The following is a 20,545-nucleotide window of genomic DNA, read 5'->3' on the forward strand; positions in this document are numbered from 1 at the left end:
AAACAGATTTCCCGCTGGCAAGCTGATTTTGCTGCAGGAACACTGTTCGCAGATCGAGTTGCCATTTTTTACACCGGCCCCAATTTTTCTCTCCCCCTCTCACTCCCCAACATTGTCGAGGCACACCAGCCTGATACCACCCTGGCATCATCGCATGCCAGTGGAGCACCCTGCCTTGTCTCCAAGCACATGGGATCTCTAGTGCAGTGTGAGCCCCCCCCCCCCCCCCCCCCCCCCACGTGCCATTAGGCTTGGTCTGCGTTTGTGTGTACCTGTACTAAATGGTGCCCTGGTGAGGTCGCGCAGGTGCAGCCATTGAGCCCCAGGCGCCGGGTGAATTCGGTGTCCGGGTATTTAAATGAGTCTGTTGGCTAATTTAAATATGCAGATCAGTAAGAACGAGATCAAGATTGCGTCAGGCAGAGTGAGTCGAGTGACTCGTGATTGGCACAGAATCCCGTGCTGGCACACCCAGCTTCATGCCGGTTGCAAGGTGATCGCTGAATCACGCCTGATCATACAGGCTTCACCCAAGAGTTACTTTGCTGTTACAAGCTGTGAAAATGCTCAATATCGGAGATTGTTGCAGATTGAAATATCTTCTCTGTTACCCACTAGGAAATGTTTAATTTCATTTGTTTCTGGCATTTAATTATTGCAATAATGAAATAAATGTAAAAAATAAGTACATTGGTACTGACCTGGTTTTGTAGTTGTAATAACAGTGAACCAATTGGTGTTTGCCATAGTTTCTCACAACCTCATTAGTATAATGCAGAAATACAAAAGTTGCAGTCAGTGATTTTGCACTTCTCCAGACGGTACGCCGTTAAAATCCTTTCCCAGAGCGCAGTCATGAATCAACCGGTGGATTGAGAAAGTCATCCATATTTGTGTTCTCTGTAAAAGAAACCCGTGGAAAAAAAATCACCTTGTATAAGGTCCAGGGCATACAAGGCTATGGGCCAAGTGCTGGAAAACGGGATTAGAATGGTTAAGTGGTTGTGTTTGACCGGCGCAGATGCGACGGGCTGAAGGGCCTTTTCTATGCTGTATGATTCGATGACTCTGAAGTCTAACTGGCTTTTTAACTACCTATCAATTTTGGAATTATTATAATTAATAATAGTGATTATTACTCTAACCCTTAAAGAATGTTTTATATTTGTTGAATGTTAAATTATGATTCAAAAGGGCAGCAAGGCGGCGCAGTGGTTAGCACTGCTGCCTCACGGCTCCGAGGTTTGATATCCCTCGTGGAGTTTGCACATTTTCCCCGTATCTGTGTGGGTCTCACCCCCACAACTCAAAGATGTGCAGGGTCGGTGGATTGGCTACACTAAATTGCCCCTTAATTGGAAAAAATGAATTGGGTACTCTAAAGTTAATTAAAAATTTAAAAAAATTATGATTCAAAAAACCCTTTTTATTTTTAGCTTCTAACTGAGTCCGTACAGCCTCCCCGAACAGGTGCCGGAATGTGGCGGCTAGGGGCTTTTCACAGTAACTTCATTTAAATCCTACTTGTAACAATAAGCAATTTTCATTTCATTTCATTTTTCAATCAATTATTTTTTTTCCATCTGAAAATTTAAATTGCAGTTGAAGGTGTCTTGAACCACACTGATGTTATCTGCGAGGATATCCCAACTTGCAATACTGATTAGCAAGGGTGTATAGTTTTGTTTTTGGAATGGTGTGAGGAGTCAAGTGAAACCCAAGTGAGAATAAGCAGTCTAGTTGCCATGTAACAATGATTAAAGACTGTTTATTAAATTTAAAAAAGATAAACACACAGGCACAGGACCATTCTACTCTCGGACAATTAAGTATGTGAATTACTCTACACCGTTTTGGTAGAACGTGCTCCTTGTTCCGAGCTATGTCTACGACCCCTGAAATCCTTAAGACTTCCTCTGTTCCCAAACAACATCCCAATTAAATAGGTTACATCCAGTTTATAATTAGCACAAAGTGCAAAGATAATGATCAAGCCTGAGAAAGATCTTTGCCCGTTCCAGCGAAGGTATTTGAATTCCCTTTACGAAGGTTTCTGCACTGACTTGCTCGAAGACTTAGAGGTTGTTAAATGTAAAGCTTGATCTCCCGGCTGCTACCTGGAAGCTGGCTTGTTTGTTTCTGAGGCTGCTAGATGTCAACTGGCCTCCTTTGCTTCTGAGGCTTTTGACCATTATACCTTTGTTCCACTTTGCTGCCTTCTGTGTAATTGGTTGTTTGCTCCTATCAAATTACTTAATCAACACATTCGCATATGTATATCTCATTGATCTCCCAGTCGTCTAGCTGATCTGTTTCTACTATTATGAGCCAGGGTTTAGAGAACCCCAAAGTGTATCATGGAGTTTCCCTGACCCACGACTTTTAATAGATTGTGGTCTGGGGGGCACACAACCCACTCTACAGGTGTGGTACAGCAGAAATGGAAAAGAATTTTTTAAAGCAAAACAATGTTTATTCTATGAACTCAAGTTAACCTTTTTAAAACATACAGTGAACGTCTTAGCAACCATCAATTCAAATACAACCCCCAAAGAATACAACACTAAGTAATCCTTTGAGCTTTCCTTTTAACATCCATAAGACTTAAAACACCTTTTACCAGAAGCACATTCGGTTTACATTCACTACTGAGAACATTTATAATTCTGAATTCACCAAATGCTCAAGAGCAAGTCTTTTGATGGCAGAGAGAACAGCAGTACACCTGCTTGGTCTGGCTTCAGCTCCAACACTGAAAAAGAAACTAAAACACACCCTGCAGCAAACAGCCCAAAACATAAGTAAAAAGCTGACCGACAGTACAGCTCCACCCACACACTGACATCACTGATAAACACCCATTTCTTAAAGGTACATTTCTTAAACACCCATTTCTCCAAGGTACATTTCTTAAACACCCATTTCTTAAAGATACTCTCACTAAGAGGATTCACACCTGATCCTATCTGCTAATCTCATTACTGGGAAAGACGCAACCCATCCTGTCCTTGTTGCTGGGCAGATTTCTACTAGTTGTTGGGCATATTGCACCCTATTATTGCATGATGAAGGATAATCATTGCTATGAACTTCCTGGGTTGCTATCGATGAGAATCTTTCAGTGTGATTGGCTGCTTACCCTGCGAACTGATAACCACAGCTGGTTATCAGACCCCGTTGACTTGGAGCCAGATTTGGAAAAGGGGAAATTCACAACACCGAGATTGCTAGAGCATCATGGAAATTTCATTGAGGCGAATGCTGAGCACTGTTGGTTCGCTGCTGACTGCAAAGCCCTGCCCAAAATGTTTATGAAATACCTACAAATATCATGCTGCTCCTTGCCCCCAAATGTCATTTGAGCCCCTGTGTTATAATGACCGTTGCCTCCAGGTTACAAAATAAAGACTGAGTTATCCTGTGACTGTGCAGAGCCCAAGCTCACCAAGTTAGGGTCGGTGCAGACTTGTGCACTGTAGGAATTCTATGGTTCTATTGTAGAGGAGTGAAGCTCGCATGATCTAAACAACTGGCTTGTTGAGCAAAGTTCAGTATTTTAAAAAAAGAATGAATGGTAATTTTTTCATATTCTTTTTTAAAAAAAAAAAAAATTTTCATTGATAACAAACACAACATCAAGGTCAAACAGCCCAAAAACCAGCTCATACATTATAACAAATATATTTTATAAAAACCACAACTGAACTTCACTCCCAACAGGCCCTCCAAAAACCTACCCCAACAATAATACTAACTGTCCCCCTCCCTTAACCGGAAGATATTCACTCTTCTCCAAGTTCAACTTATAGCCTGAAACAGAGCCAAAGTTCCACAGTAGCTTAATAATTTCATCCATAGAGGAGACTGGGTCCGTAACGTACAAGATCAGGTCATCAGTTTATGGAGAACGCCCCCCCCCCCATTCACCCAAAGACTTTGGCATTATAGCTAAAGGTTCTATCACTTGCGAAATCAGGAGCAGCCACAATGGGCACATCTGCCTTGTACTCCTATCCAGTGGAAAATATCCCAAACCAATGCATTGTAGGGCCTTTATACAACAGGCGAACCCGTGAGATAAACTTCTGTCCCAGTCCAAATCTCCCAAGCACCTCAAAAAATGTACTCCAAATACGGCCAGCGTGGTGGTGCAGTGGTTAGCAGTGCTTCCTCATGGCCTCGAGGACCTGGGTTCGATCCCGGCCCCGGGTCGCTGTCCGTGTGGAATTTGCACGTTCTCGCCGTGGCTGCTTGGGACTCACCCCATCAACCCAAAGAAGTGCAGGGTAGGTGGGTTGGCCATGCTAAATTGCCCCTTAATTGGGGAAAAAAAAAAGAATGGACTACTCTAAATTTTTAAAGTTACTGCCACTTCGCCCTGTCAAAGGCTTTCTCAACATCCATAGATATGATCACCTCTGGTTTGGGTGCTGGAGAAGTGGTGAGGACAACATTAAGAACCAGCCTTATATTAGCCGATAACTGTTGCCGCTTCACAAAGCCTGTCTGGTCCTCTGTAACTACCTGAGGACACGGTACTCCAATCCCAATACCCAGCGCCTTAGCCTGTAGCTTGGTGTCCACATTCAAATTGGATTGGATTTGTTTATTGTCACGTGTACCGAGGTACAGTGAAAAGTATTTTTCTGCGAGCAGCTCAACAGATCATTAAGTGCATGAAAAGAAAAGGAACTAAAGAAAATACATAATAGGGCAACACAAGCTGTTTTTGTGTCTGTTCGTGCGTGTTCTCAGACTTCTGTATCTCCTGCCCGATGGAAGAAATTGGAAGAGTGAGTAAGCTGGGTGGGAGGGGTCTTTGTTTATGCTGCCCCAGGGAGCGGGAGGTGTAGATGGAGTCAATGGATGGGAGGCAGGTTTATGTGATGGACTGGGCAAATGAGAGATGGGCCTATATGAGCCACATTCCGTTGGGTCCTTATCCCTTTGCAAAATGAGGGAGATGGTGATCTGATCAGGCAATGTTCCCCGAGCTAGAATATTGAGAGCCATTGAACAAATCTACTACCAATGGCACCAACTGGTCCTCTTCAAAACCTCTTCTAAAACTCAAGAGAAACCGAAGAGAAAATGCTGGAAAATCTCAGCAGGTCTGGCAGCATCTGGAGGGAGAGAAAAGAGCTAATGTTTCGAGTCCAGATGACTCAACTGGAAACCCATCGGGGCCAGGGGTGTTACCTATTTGCATCAGCCCAATGCCCCTCAGTGCATCCCCAGAACTTAACTCCTCCCTACTCTCTCTTTCCACCAGTGGGAAGGGCAACCCACTCCCCAGGGGCTCTGACCTATAAAGATCCCTATATAAAGCTTTAAACGTCGCATTAACCTCTCTGCGAGTGGGAACCAAGCTACTGCTCACAACCTTGCCGGGTACACCCCTGAACCAAACTCCCTCTTGTACAGAACGGCCTTAACCTTATTAAAGGCTGCCCACCTGCTTGCCAACTCAGTCCCCACTTCCTGATAATGCCTCACAATGTTTCCTTCTCACTTGGAGTCACGGTGCTCTTTAGGAACCTCTCCTTCTAGAAGCTGTGGAACTGAATGATGATTGCTCGAGGTGGCTCATTCGGCCGAGGCATGAGACCACCATCATCCATCATCTTCCAAACATCTGCGACAGATATTCAGTGGGATTCGGTCTCTCAACCACCTCTGACAACCTCACGACTCCTGAGGTTCTGTTTTCTTGACTGATTTTTCAAGACCATCGATTCAATCTCTTATCCTCAATGGCTTCCATCACCATCTGTCTCCCAACAATGCAAGCTGCTAGCCGTGTCTCGTCAGCGCCTTCTCCATATCATCATGCTTCTTTACCACCCTGACTGTCTTATCAAGTTTTACCCGAACGGGGCCCAGTGCTTTCTTGATTGCTTTACGCAGACGCTCTGAAACCAACTTCCACTGCTTGTCGAAGTGTTTTTCAAATTCCTTTGTGAGCACACCCGAGAGCATGTCCGCAGTTATCCGGGTGGCTGTCGTCGACATTGCTGCCATTTTCTCAGCTGAGGAGACGTGCGAAGCCTCCGAGTTTACCGAAGAATTGTCCACTGTGGGTTTCTTGTTTCCTTTCCCTTTTCCTTTGCACATGTGTTTGGTGCGGGAACCCTGTAGTACTGATTCAAAGTGCTTTCCTGCAAATGTCTCCCGAACAATCGGACAAAAAGGCCTAAAAAACGCGGATCCTGGTCGGAGCTACCGAATGAGCGACCTCTCCCCTCTCCCTCACATGCCGCCACCGGAAGTCCAATTTTTTCAGATTCAAGAATTTCCTTGGGAAAATTACTTTTTTATTTAAATCCTGTTTTCCATGTATTAATGTTTTCTTTGGTGACTGACTGAATATGGGGATGAAAAAATATTTGAATCCTGTTTTCCGTGCTTTAATGTTTTAATAGTTCAGTCTAATAGTGAGAGTTATATTGTGTGATTGGGTATTTTTATTTAACAGGGAGACCCTGTGCTGCCAAGGTGAGCTGCTTCAGGCTCAGGACCAAAACCAGAGTCTGAAGGTGGCTTCCTTTTTCTCCTCACATTTAATAACTTCAATGAGCTCTGCAGGTGACCGGGCAGGCCATTTTTTTTGGATGTTTATATTTGGCAATATTGTGACACATGGCGGTATTATTAAATGGCGACTGCATGTTGCCTGTTGTTTAGCTGCTTGGATCGATGATTTATTAAATTACCTTTCTGACAGATCTGCTGTGCACTGTCTGGCACAAGAGGTGTACTGGCAGTTTTATTTTCCTAAATCAATAAAAGGTTTAGCATTTAAAGATTTTCAGTGGCATGCATGTCACATTTTATTTGAAGACAATGAAATTGCATGTGCTTGTGCAATTTCCGATTATACATTAAGGAAGCAACAAAACTGATTAAGCAATTTTAGTTAAATTGATAGTTATGTTTGATCATGAGTTATAATAAGTGGCCTTGTGCAAAAAGAAAGCTTTTTCCTTCATGTAGAACCTTTCACAACCACAGGAAGTTCCAAAGTGGTTTATGGCAAAGTATGTATTTTTGAAGCGTGGTCACTGTTATAATGTTGGAAATGGGCTGGATATTTGTGTGCAGCAAGATCCCATAAACAGCAATGTGATAATGGAGAGATGTTTATTTTTAAGTGATGTTTCTTACTTCACTAAGGAAGGGTTTAAGATCTTTTCTGTACTTGCCGCCCAGTAACCCCTCTTTCTCCATTCACACCAACCATGATGAAGGTGTTGTGTGGTTAATCAATTCCCAAGCCTCTGTAAATGTCCTGACGTATTTGCGCGGATGGCTGAGGTATGACCTGCTGTCTCTCTACTCTGCTCCCCATTGAGTCTGCAATGCCACATCAAAGAGCAATCCAGTTAATCTGACTCTCCAGCCCTTTCGTCCACGTTCCTCCAATTTTTTTCTCCTTCAGATATTTATTCCATTCCCTTCTGAAGGCTACTATTGAATCTGTTTCCTATCTGGGTGCATTCCATTTCAGATCCTAATCTCCCTTTACAATCTTGCCACCCCCGCATTCTGTACATACCTTCCTCTGCCTCAGGAAGGCAGACAGCATTATCAGAGACACCTCCCTCCCAAGCATTGCCTTCTTCCATCAGGCAGAAGGTAGAGAAGTCTGAAGACCCGTTTAGCACAGGGCTAAATCGCTGGCTTTGAAAGCAGACCAAGGCAGGCCAGCAGCACGGTTCAATTCCCGTAACCGCCTCCCTGAACAGGTGCCGGAATGTGGCGACTAGGGGCTTTTCATAGTAACTTCAATTGAAGCCTACTTGTGACAATAAGCAGTTTTCATTTCATTTCATTTCATCCAGACATAGGAACAGCTTCTTCCCCACAGCTACAAGACTCCTCAACGACTCCCCCTCGGACTGATCTGTTTCCTTCAACAACACTATTCACGACGCCCTATGCTGCTCTTGCTCATGTATTTGCTTTGTTTGGGCCTTGTCCCGCATTGTAACCAATCACTGTTTGCCGATGTACCATTTGTCAATGTTCTCTGTTGATTATTCTTTTTGTCTACTATGTACGTACTGTGTACTTTCCCTCGTCCGCAGAAAAATACTTTTCACTGTACTTCGGTACATGTGACAATAAGTCAAATCAAATAAAAAGCTTCTCCTGAAACTGATTTGCTTTAGCCAATCACCTTGAATCTGTGGTCTCTGGTTATTGACCCTTCAGCCACTGAAAATCTTCTTTATTTACCCGATTTTATTTTCTCTTTTATTATATTTATTTACCGTCATGCTTTTAAATACCTTTATCAAAACTCCTCTTGGACATCGAAAGCTAGAGAACGCTGCTTCCCCAGTCTATCCATGTAACACTAATCTCTCATTCTTGGAACCATTCTATTAAATCTCTCTCTATACCCTCTCCAAGCTCTCATTCCTTCCTAACGTTAGGAAGCTGAGCTATATTTCAGATTTATACTTGAACATAGCAACTTATATTAATAAAACACCAGCACCCTTAACATAATAAAATGCCCAAAGTCCTTTCATGAGCAATATAAAACAAAATATGACATCTAGCCGCATAAGGAAGCATAGGACAGATGACCATAATCTTGGTAAATGCAAAAAAGAGGTTGTGAATTAAACACGTTCATTGAAGCAGCATCTTTCGTATCAGTCAGCACCACAGCAGAGACGGTTGAATTATTTAAAAAGTACACAATAGTTTGATCTCTTCTTTAAATTTAATGTTTCTTGACCCTTGCTATTAAAACCTGTGCCCCGACCACATTTCAGAATGCGTAATTGATATCCTTCAGTAGAGAATCATTCACTCGTGAGACATGCACAGATGTATCCAATTAGCTGTTAACTCCTATATTTGTGTTGTGTATTGTGGAAGAATGACTGCTCAGAAGAATGACAACTCTTCCCGTTTCTTTCTTCCTTCCTTCACCATCCCCTTTCTCCATTTATACTTTTGAGCCAAACAAACTTATCTATTTTAGGTGGGCCACTGCTTATCACCTGTCTTTAACAATGCAATTGGCGTAACAATGTAATTGCAGATACATTGACATCGTTTCCCTTGTACACAGCGGCTATCTAATTATGAACGTGCAGTAGATAATCTTTATTGTCACAAGTAGCTTACATTAACACTGCAATGTGGTTACTGTGAAACACCCCTAGTCTCCACATTCAGGCGCCTGTTCGGGTACACAGAGGTAGAATTCAGAATGTCCAATTCACCTAACAAGCACATCTTTCGGGACTTGTGGGAGGAAACCATAACAACATTCAATCACTTTCCTAATGCTTGCTCTGTAAATATGACCAACTTGGAACATCTTTCTACATTTTTTTCAGTGGTGTTGGAAAGGCCTTCCACATTGCCATACCCTCCAAGAGCCTCCTCTTTCCATTAACATGACCGCTGGCTCACTGGCCACAGGAGATGTGTATTTGCCACGGCTTGTGTGCAAAGTTAATCGAGTCCGCCGCACATTGCTACAGATGCAAAGTAACATTGAAAATAAAATGCTGGTCATTTCCTTCTGTTGCTGATCTTCAGAGATAATTGTTCTCCATTCTCCAGGCGCCCAAGAGGGACTGACCTCGAATAGATCTCTGCACGTCTAAGTAGACCCTGTGACTTTGCAACACTTGGTGGCACCTGAACAGTGATGCGACCATCAATTCACTCAAGGACTCGCGGCGGAATAAAACAGTGGTTTTAATTAACTATCAACTTTGCCTGCCTGCGACTGGAACATACTGAGGACAGTCCCACAGGCCAGCTACTCTTATACTCCTTCAAAGGAGCTGAGCCCGTACATGCTCCAACATCTCCCCCTGTGGGTGAAGCCATACAATGGCCCACAGATAAAACCCACAGGGTTAATAACATAGAACATAACTGGTGAATTAACTGTATTTACATTCACCACAAACAGCAGAGTAAAATCATGTTCCTGCTCTAAAATTTATGCTCTTGGCTACCAGAGCAATAGATGTTCAGTCTCTTAAGGAGCAAGAATCAGCCAAGCTGAGTACATTATACACTAGTTAAGAAGCTTGTATTTGCTGAAGAATCTTTAATATAGAGAAAACATTTTTTTTGCCAACAATTTTTAAAACCTAAATATTGTGGAATGTGAAGCCTGATGTGAAATTTGTCCCAATGTAAATATTAAACCTTGTGAAAGAACAATGTTGAAAGTGCATTCCGAGTTCTCTGACAATATTCATTCGAGGATTTTTGTTTCAAAAACTGCCATGGGACAGTCTATTTATGCCTAATCTATGAGTGCTCGATTCAATGAAACAATATCCCATCCCCCAGCATTGAAACGCGAGCCATAATAGATACCATCTGCGGTTTGGTGAAGATGACCAAGGTTCAATAGAACTCAATGTGGTCCATGGATACATGGTGAAACCAGTTGTGCACCAATGTTTTGAGATCTGCAGTCACTGGATTTGAGGGAGCAATGGTGTGGGTCGCACCATAGGAACTGTGGGAGAGAGTGATGGTTTGATAGTGGAAAGGGGCATAAAAGATAGAAGAGAGAGACTGTTTAAGCACAGGTTGAAAGTGTAGTGGTAATTTGGGAATTGGTAATGATAGAAAGACCTTTTAGAAAATAATGCAAATCCCTGAACTCTGGGTCACACACTGGAAACCTTCCATAATCCTCTTCATGTATCTGCATTTCAGCATTTAAATTATTTTCCTAGATAACTCTTTGCTCTGTTCAAGTGACTGAACATTGTCAGTTCAAAATTCTACAAGTGGTTAGGTTCTAATACTGCACTGGTTTTTGCTCTTGTGATAAGTCAAAAGCATTTTATTTGTAGCTCAAGATGAACAGCTGGCTGTTTAACCGGTGCACATTTGCTCATTCATGGCAATGATTTGGGGGCAGTTCTGGGGGTAATATATGTCCTGAACACCAATAAGCGAGTAGTTGAAAAATTACTGGGTGGGATGGGGGGCAAATTTCAGATACTAAAAGTACAACCTGTTATTCTCATTGCTGTGAGCAATTGAATAACCAGTCCCGTGAGGCTAACTGTTTGGGAGAAAGCCATTGGGTAAAATTTAGCTTTATTTACAGGGAAGATGCTGTGCTCCATTCCTCAAGAGTAAATGAGATTTCTGTGGGGATCCCCAGAGATGCCCTGTTTGTTTCATTATTTGTAGCATATTTACTCACCACTGAGCTGCCTGCATCTCTCTGGTTTCAACAAGATCGTATTTCTTGGTTGTGTAAGGTACGGAAACACCAGCGTTCGGTTTCTGCCAGTCTCCATTAACACTGGCTGAGGTTATGTGACCTGTTAGCAGTGATCTGCCACTATGCTGATTTTGGATATTCTATTCCAAAATTTATATATATATAATATAATATATATTATATATATATATATATATATATATATATATATATAAAAATTTAGAGTACCCAATTCATTTTTTTCCAATTAAGGGGCAATTTAGCGTGACCTAGTCACCTAGCCTGCACATCTTTGGGTTGTGGGGGGTGAAACTCACGCAAACACGGGGAGAATGTGCAAACTCTACACGGACAGTGACCCAGAGCAACCTGGGACCTCGGCGCCATGAGGCAGGCGCTGCCGTGCTGCCCCTAAAATCATAGTCTTCAAAATGTGACCAGAAATCAGTATTGAGGGCTGTTAAGAGCTTTAGATTGGTCGAACTTTCTGCAGGCTTGTATGACGAAATGAAATGCGTGGTTTTCAAATCCGTATGATGGATAAAGCACATGGGAAATTAGAATGGGCAAGGAGAATGATGGTGTGATAAACAACTGACAGCTTGAATAACTGCCGGAAGAGTGACAATTATAACCTCAAGGCGTCCCACAGCACTTTACAAAACAATGAAGTACATTTGAAGTATATTCACTATAAGATTGTAACCTGTGCAAAATGTTGATGGCTAACACCATAGATTTACAAGCTTTGGGTACTGTGTCTCATTCTTTTTTTCTTCCACACCCCAACTTTCTTTCTCCTTTCCCTCCCATCGTCTCCCTTCTTCCTCTTCCTCGAGGTATTATTTGAGCCAACTTGCCATTTTTAAGTCACTAAAACGCTAGCAACAGAAATAGTCCCACCACTGACCCTTGTATCAAAACATGAACATCCAGCTCCCAGCCAGATGTCGTGAGTTGCAGTTTCCTTTCTACTTACTTTATAACTTCTGATAAGTAGACTTATTTGTTTGGCAGGATTAGCTGGCATCCAGGAAAATGGTCAATTCACGGAGATGTTGCAACCAAAAGGGGGAAGCTTAGCAGGAAGCTGGATTGAAGAGAATTAAGCATAAGAAGACTGTGTTATGTTGTTGATGGAGCCATTCTGTAAATAGGAGTTTTTTTTTGGTAGGCTTCTATTGAGCTGAGTAAAGAAACACCGGCTGAAACTTAACAATAAAATAAAGGTTCAGGAAACCTTTGCACACTGTTCAGTGACAAGGAAAAGTTTGACTTCCTCCCAGAATCCATCTCCAATTTTGCAGCATCAACTTTCCAAGTTGCAAATTACAATAATGCCTGTTCCAGGGGTAGATCGCATGTCCCCTGGATCGGGATGTCTGCAATATAAGCTTGCCGACCAGCAGAATCCATGCACACTGAGTTCTACTGTCCCCAATTTGTCCTGTTTCTCCTTCGGTCAATCGGCAGCCATGCGAGTGCCAAAATAAATCGGTTTGTGTGCAATGCAAGCACACAGCATGTGTGCACGCAGGCAGATATTTTTGACATATTTTGAGTTTTTAGCGCAGCAGCTCACTAGTATTATCTAGAGAGTTTTATTAAGCCTATCCACAGGGATTGAATGCTTTCTTTTGACTTAGAAATTCTGGCCTTGATTTTTACTTTGGTTGAATGGGTGGCTAGGTGAGTTTGGAAACTCAACCCTTGCTCCAGAAATGAGGGCTGGGCTATTTTAACTCCCAGCTCATTAAGAACCTTCAGCCCATTTCTGATCCGGAATAGTCTGGAAGCCGTTGGGAAATGGCAGGCAATTATGATGCCCAGAGATTGGTCATGGGCACATGGTTGGTGGGATTGGGTGACAGGGGCATCACTTTGTGAGAGTGTTTGTGTTCAGAATATGGAGCAGCCCAAGTTGCTAAAGGTCTAATTCTCTGGCGTCTCAAATAACTAAAGGAAACTTCTCCTTTCTCTAATATTTTCAGGACTAATCCTCATCCAGCCTGGTTTAGCCCAGCAGGAAGATGGCAGTGGATTGCCAGCCAAGTCCTGAGTTAATATCATCAGGTCCCAATGTGCATATGTACAAGAAAGACCCCATGGAATTGGGAGATACCCTCTTTCCATCTCGGGAAGGCAGACTGGCAAATAATCTGGGCAGTTGTTGCCCAACTGTCCACCTTCTGACAATAGATGGAGCTAAAATTACTCGTTATGACTTGGTGTTCCCTTTTATGGTAGTGGCTGGGATCATAGAAGCAGCACAGAAGGGAAACTGGCATTAATTAGTGGGCAAAACAGCTAGCTTGGAATGCAGAACAATGCCAGCAGCGCGGGTTCAATTCCCGTACCGGCCAATAGGGGCTTTTCGCCGTAACTTCATGGAAGCCTACTTGTGACAATAAGCGATTATCATTTTTATTATTATTATTAATTGTGAGAACCTGGGGCGAAATTCTCCCCCAACGGCGGGATGCCCGCCGACTGGCGCCAAAGCCGGCGCAAATCAGACGGGCATCGCGCCGGCAAAAAGGTGCGGAAGTCTCCGCATCTTTGGCGGCCTAGCCCCAACATTGAGGGGCTAGGCCGACGCCGGAGGGATTTCCGCCCCACCAGCTGGCGGAAATGGCGTTTGTTGCCCCGCCAGCTGGCGCGGAAATGCGGCGCATGCGCGGGAGCGTCAGCGGCCGCTGTCAGTTTCCCCGCGCATGCGCGGGAGCGTCAGCGGCCGCTGAAAGTTTCCCGCGCATGCGCAGTGGGGAGAGTCTCTTCCGCCTCCGCCATGGTGGAGGCCGTAGCGGAGGCGGAAGGGAAAGAGTGCCCCCACGGCACAGGCCCGCCCGCGGATCGGTGGGCCCCGATCGCGGGCCAGGCCACCGTGGGGGCACCCCCCGGGGTCAGATCGCCCCGCGCCCCCCCCCAGGACCCCGGAGCCCGCCCACGCTGCCTGGTCCCGCCGGTAAATACCAGGTTTGATTTACGTCGGCGGGACAGGCAATTCCTGGGCGGGACTTCGGCCCATCCGGGCCGGAGAATCCAGCGGGGGGTCCCGCCAACCGGCGCGGCTGGATTCCCGCCCCCGCCCAATCTCCGGGAGCGGAGACTTCGGCGGGGGCGGGATTCACGGCGGCCAACGGCCATTCTCCGACCCGGCGGGGGGTCGGAGAATGACGCCCCTGATCTCTGTTCTGCTCGCTTACACTATTGTTGAGGTCCTGGAACTAGGCACCAAGCTGAATCCTGCAACCCTAACCAATTTGTGCTGCAGGCTGCTGCCTTTGCTGTTGATTTTTGGTTCCCTGAGAAGGCAGGTTCTAAGCTTTAGCAAACACTGTGCGAGATGAGGATCTCTCTTGATTTTTAGTTGCATTCCCTTTTGGCTACTGTTATTACAAGTGATTACAGTAAGAAAAATGTGGCATTCTTTAGAAATATCCCTCCATCCATTCTGTCTTACTGCTGGTGGAAACTAAAACCATACATTTTCCTGTTTGCTTCTTTCAGGATGCGCAGAAAATTGGTGTTGGCTCAGGTAACCAGCCAGATGATGCTCTCCAAGACCTGGACGAAAAGGAAGAAATACCACAAGGGGAAGTGGGCTGGATGACCTCTGTAAAAGACTGGGCAGGTGTCATGATATCTGCCCAAACTCTCACTGGCCGAGTTCTTGTGAGTCTTAACTTTTAACCTTCACTCTTTAGAGTTGTGGTGTACGAGATTCAGCTGCATTTGTTGTGTTGACACCAGGTAGTGCCTGTGCTGTCTACTACTGGAGTTAAAATCTATTAAATTGGCTGGTGGTAAAATGTATGATTATGCCATGAAAATGAAAACCAAAAAAAGGGAGCCTGGACACCACGGAGTTATTTGCACATCATTTTGTGTTTTTTAATGCAGCATTCAAAAGCAGAGATTATAAGACGAGATATAAAAGGTGAAAGAGTGCAATGTTTTGTAAAGATTCCTGATCAGGATCCTGATAAATCTTTCTCGAGGCTTCTGAGCAAAATGCCGTCACGCATTACTCTTGCAGTAGGGCAGATGTTAGATGAGGGCAAATTTGATTTGGCATAACTGGGGAAATTGAATGTCAAAATGCATCACCCTCCTGCAAACTTTATTTGAGAAATCCGCCATCTGCACTTCTAGCATTTGGAGATGGTCAGTCGCACAACACAAAATGTATTTGCATTTAAGAAGCTGGATATTTGCGGGCCAACGAAGGCTGGGCACAGGGGTCGATCCCTGCACCAGAATGGGTAGGCCATTCTGGCTGATATTGAGCCTTAACCTTCATTTACATTAGACTGAGATCAGTCAGGAAAAGTTGGGAGAGTCAAAGGCAATCGTTGGAGGCGATGCAATGGGGAGAGGGAGTAGTTAGTGGTTATCAGGGGGGGGGGGAGAGAGAGATGTTTGGGGAGAGGTGGGGGAAAGGTGCAATCTGAACTATCAAGGCAGGTGGATGACACAAGGGGGCTGATTGGAAGTTGGGGGGGATGGTGGCAGTCACATGAATCAGGGGCGGAATTAGGAGAGGGGGAGATGATTGAGGAAAGCGTTCAAGCGTTGGATGATAGCTGAAGACTGGCAGCAGCCTGTGGTTTTAATATGGATTTGGGAGGAGCACATCCGTATCTGGAGCACATCTGGATCTGGGAGGAGCACACTGTATCTGCTGCACTCCTGTATCTGCATCTGCTGCACTCCTGTATCAGTATCTGGAACACTCCTGGATCTGGGAGGAGCACACCTGTATCTAGAGCACTCCTGGATCTGGGAGGAGCACTCCTGTATCTGTATCTGGAGCACTCCTGGACCTGGGAGGAGCACTCCTGGATCTGGAGTATTCCTGGATCTGGGAGGACCACTCCTGTATCTAGAGCATTCCTGGATCTGGGAGGAGCACTCCTATATCTGTATCTGGAGCACTCCTGGATCTGGGAACAGCATTCCTGGATCTGGGAGGAGCACTCCTGGATCTGGGAGGAACACTCCTGTATCTAGAACATTCCTGGATCTGGGAGGAGCAATCTTGTACCTGTATCTAGAATATTCCTTGATCTGGGAGGAGCACTCCTGGATCTGTATCTAAAGCACTCCTGTATCTGGGAATGTTTATGGTAGATTATGAACACAATGGGGGCAATATTCCGCCTGCATTAGCCATCAGCCTGAACCAGGACATGGTGCAAAATGTGACATGGTATTGAAGGCTCCTCGTCAGTGGTTAACAAGAATTCTGCCACGGAAGGTCGGGAACCTCATTTAAATAGATTAGCACCTTATTAGTGAGTCCTCTCGCCGAGACCCCCACTCACTGAATATTTAGCGGGCGCCAGCGTGACATCACATCGCCGCGATTTACAACAGCTCGATTAAAAACGAGAACATGGGAACCTCACCGCTTAAGGGTATATTGGCGGTGAGTGCACGGGTCGCCATCACCCTCCATGGTGCCAGTTGCACCATGGAGGCACTATTGGGGGCACCAAAGAGGAAGTGGGGGACCAAGTCAGGGCCAGGGGGGTGGGCTTCAGCCTTGGCAACTTTGTGTGGTTTGGGGAGAGTAGGGGTGGACATCACAGGCCTTAGTGGATTCCCACAAGTGCCTGCGCCATGCAGCTGAAGCCCTGTTCCATGGAGCTCATGCACTCAGTCATGGTTGTCGGGTGTGAATATTAATGACAGAGTCCCCCAACACTTGGTAGCTCTACTGAGAGAAAGCCAGCACAAATCACAAATGCAGACCTAAAATTTAACAAGCCCTTCCGTGTGAAGTTAAGGCCACATATTATTGAAGAAAGCAACGAATTTCAACACTAATGTTTTTGGTTTCAGGTGATAGTTGTAACCTGCTTGAGGTTTTCTCTTGAACTGTTACTTACATAAGATCTTTAATTATCTAATTAGGAATAATTTGATGTATAATTGTACCCACTGTTCCGTGTGTCAAACAATAATTTTTGACAGACGCTGTTATCCTCCAGGAACACTGTTGCATTGGTGTACAATAGCTTTTGTCCTACATTATGCTGCTTGATTGAAATTGCTCCCAAGATTCAAATGGCATTTTTAAACCTCTTGCCGTTCAGTCTTACTCTGCACCTCTCATTAAAAACTTGCACTCCCTGCTGCTATATATGTTCAGTCTGATAATCTCACCGATTCCAGTAGTAAGCTTCACTTAAAAGGAGCATTATAGTTTACCAGTATATTGTTGTGGCTCTATCTCTGGCATTGTAGATATAGACAAATGATGTCTTCGACAATTGAATAATAGAACCCCTACAGAGCAGAAGGAAGCCATTCGGCCCATCGAGCCTGCTCCTACCTTCCGAAAGAGCACTCTACCCAGGTCCATTCTTCCGCCCTATCTCCATAACCCTTAACCCAACCTGCACATCTTTAGACAATAAAGGGCAATTTAGCATGGCCAATCCACCTAACCTGCAAATCTTTGGACTGTGGGAGGAAACCGGAGCACCTGGAGAAAGCGCATTCAAGCGAGGGGAGAACACGCAAATCCCGCACACCCAAGACTGGAATCAAACCTGTGTCCCTGGTGCTGAGGCAGTGGTACTAGCCACTGTGCCACCCTAAATTATATGTTTACTGTCCAGTCATCTGATGGAATATAGTTCAGTGTCTCACTCCAACACCTGATAATGAAGTGGAATAGTCAAGGACCCAATGTGGGGTGAGAAGGTTGCTGAAAGACATGCAACTACCACTCGTAACCTATGCTGTTGTAACTGGTTGCAGAAGTGACTCTTCTTCCCTTCCTGTTCCTCCGTCAATAAGTGGACCAGATCTGGAACGTAAGATAACAGTAGCGGACTCAGACATTTCTGGATTGATTAATGCACCAGGAGTATCAGAGATTGGAAAGGGGAATTGACTTGAAACATTTAACCCTGTTTCTCTCTCCACAGATGCTGACCGGTCAGCTGAATATTTTAAACATTGTTTGTGTTTTCAGAAATCAAAAAAAGTTGTTGAAAGAATTTTAATTAAATCAAATTTTGTAAAAAGAAAAAAGCAAAATATCCGGAGTCAAATATTAGTGGGATACATGAACTGTAAACTTGGAATCTTCCAGTCAATGGATTGAGACATTTAAAGGTATTAATTTTGGAACATTGCGTAATTCCTGCCTGACCAGGAGCCAACTTGTGTTCGAGTAATTTCTCTAATTAGAGTAGGTAGCTGAGGCTGATCTACTGACTTAAGAAATTATTAATAGCAAAATTACACTGTAGCGAATGTCCAAGTGCCAATGCTCGATGCCAGGTTTTTATGAAATGCAAGTACACAAATTAATTCAATCGATCTTCATTTAAAAGCCATGGTGATTAAAGATCAAATGGGTATGTCAACTGTTATCTCAGAATATTACAGACAATAAGCTAACATTAATTGTTCATATTCATTTTGGAATATTTCTTCTGAGGCGCTTCAAATTCCAACATTGATTCAGATCAGTTTGTTCTCTTGTAATTATGACTGTGGCAGGCGAAGCTGGGTTTGTGCCCCTGACTCAAGATATTATTAAGAATGAAACTGCACTCTGGAAAATTAAGGGATGCCAATCTTTAATGCCGTTGAAATGCAAGCACATTATAGGACATAAGAAGTGCAAAACTGCCCTGAAACTGCATACTTTGGCAAAGCAACAAATCTACTAATTATCTAGATGAAAAATATACAAAACAGCATGTGGTGTTTTAATTTGAAAGATGGGAAAATGGCAATCAGTACAAATTAGCTTAATTTACCATTGAGACTTTCTTGCTGTCTCTCAATAAGCAATGTTCCGCATCAAAGGGAATGGAAGGTGGGAGAAGATCCTATTGCTAAATTCAAGACAAATTTTCTTGCATTATAAAAATTGCATCATCCTTCCAACTATTCTCTCTTTGTACTTAATGGTTAATGGTTTTGTATGATATATTTGGTGAGCACTGTTGCTTCACAGGGTCCCAGGTTCGATTCCCGCTTGGGTCACTGTCTATCTCTGCGGAGCCTGCACGTTCTCCCCGTGTCTGCGTGGATTTCCTCTGGGTGATCCGGTTTCCTCCCACAAATCCCAAAAGACTTGTTAGGTGAATTGGACTGAATTCTCCCTCCGTGTACCCGAACAGGCGCCAGAATGTGGTGACTGGGGGCTTTTCACAGTAACTTCATTGCAGTGTTAATGTAAGCCTACTTGTGACAATAATAAAGATTATTATTATTATGGTATTTTGTTTCACATCTCCATTAAAATAGCAGACAGAGGAACAGTTCATGTTTTAACTATTGAGATTATAAAAGCTCACCAACTTGGCAGAATGTGGTTGAAGGATTCTAAGTGTAGACTTTAATTAAGGTGAACACCAGTAACTATGGAGCTCCTGTCCTTTAAAATGATCGAATCTGTGGAGCTCCACTGTGATGAGTGTTCGTAACTATGGAGTTCCACAATAAGTTTCATTGACAACTGAGCTCCATCATAAGTGTCAATAACCATGGAGTTGAAGTAGCATGGAGCAAAATTCTACTGGTATAAGAAATTAGGTAGGGCTCTTTGCAGGTAGCAATCAAGTGCAAGAATTTTGGCTGTTCACTTTTTCCCCCCGTTAACCTGGAGTTACTGAACAAACTATCTAGGTGGCGATTAACCAACTCAACATAAACCTTTATTCTTTGGTGGAATTCTCCATTTATTCATGGAACCATTGAGGAATCCAGCCTCTGTTACCTTGGAAATTGCCTTTTCCTGCCTGACAAAATGTCGGCAGAACATCCAACCATGCTGACATTTGCAAAACATAAAGTAAACCAAGTATCCTTGAATATAAATGGTTGGGGAGGGGTGTAGTGATATGGGCCATCCTATTAGAGTTTAGATGTTAATCAACCAAAGGGGTGCCAGCTCTGGTTCAGTGAATTCTTCCAGTTTTCATCACATGACCTCATGCTTCTAATTTCCCGCCCTGCACATTTCCACCATTGGCCACCCAAAACATCCATCTTCAGGATGTACAGCCTTCCCACACCAATTGGAGAGCATATTAAGCTCTTTGTTGTTGAGTTAGATAATTCTTGACCGTCAGTCAAGTAGCATCGTTAATTTCTGGAGATGTCCAGGCCGATCGTGAAGAGTTGGCAACTTGACAACTTCATAAGCCATTTAAGTTTTGCAGCTATCAATGTCCCACATTTTGTGGTTGTAATAATAGTGAAATTGCCGGTGTTCACTGTCCTTGCAACTGTGAAACTTCTGGCATGTGCACATCGACAGTTAAATACAGAAATTTCCATCAG

At 43.9% G+C, this 20,545-nt stretch overlaps 1 protein-coding gene and 1 long non-coding RNA gene across 12 annotated transcripts in view; one reads left to right on the forward strand and one right to left on the reverse strand.

Annotated features, from left to right (window-relative positions):
• kcnma1a (potassium large conductance calcium-activated channel, subfamily M, alpha member 1a) overlaps positions 1-20,545 on the forward strand; it is a 1,078,085-nt gene that overhangs the window by 212,787 nt on the left and 844,753 nt on the right. For all 10 annotated transcript variants that reach the window (XM_072491599.1, XM_072491594.1, XM_072491595.1 and 7 more), the window contains exon 2: positions 14,741-14,905. In XM_072491599.1, coding sequence (XP_072347700.1) covers positions 14,741-14,905 — 165 coding nt within the window. The remainder of the gene's footprint in view (positions 1-14,740; positions 14,906-20,545) is intronic.
• LOC140403568 (uncharacterized) overlaps positions 1-20,545 on the reverse strand; it is a 79,924-nt gene that overhangs the window by 31,510 nt on the left and 27,869 nt on the right. For both annotated transcript variants that reach the window (XR_011938353.1, XR_011938352.1), the window contains exon 2: positions 702-900. This is a non-coding gene — a long non-coding RNA (uncharacterized lncRNA). The remainder of the gene's footprint in view (positions 1-701; positions 901-20,545) is intronic.

Source organism: Scyliorhinus torazame, chromosome 28, assembly GCF_047496885.1.
Source record: "Scyliorhinus torazame isolate Kashiwa2021f chromosome 28, sScyTor2.1, whole genome shotgun sequence".
Classification (NCBI taxonomy): domain Eukaryota; kingdom Metazoa; phylum Chordata; class Chondrichthyes; order Carcharhiniformes; family Scyliorhinidae; genus Scyliorhinus; species Scyliorhinus torazame.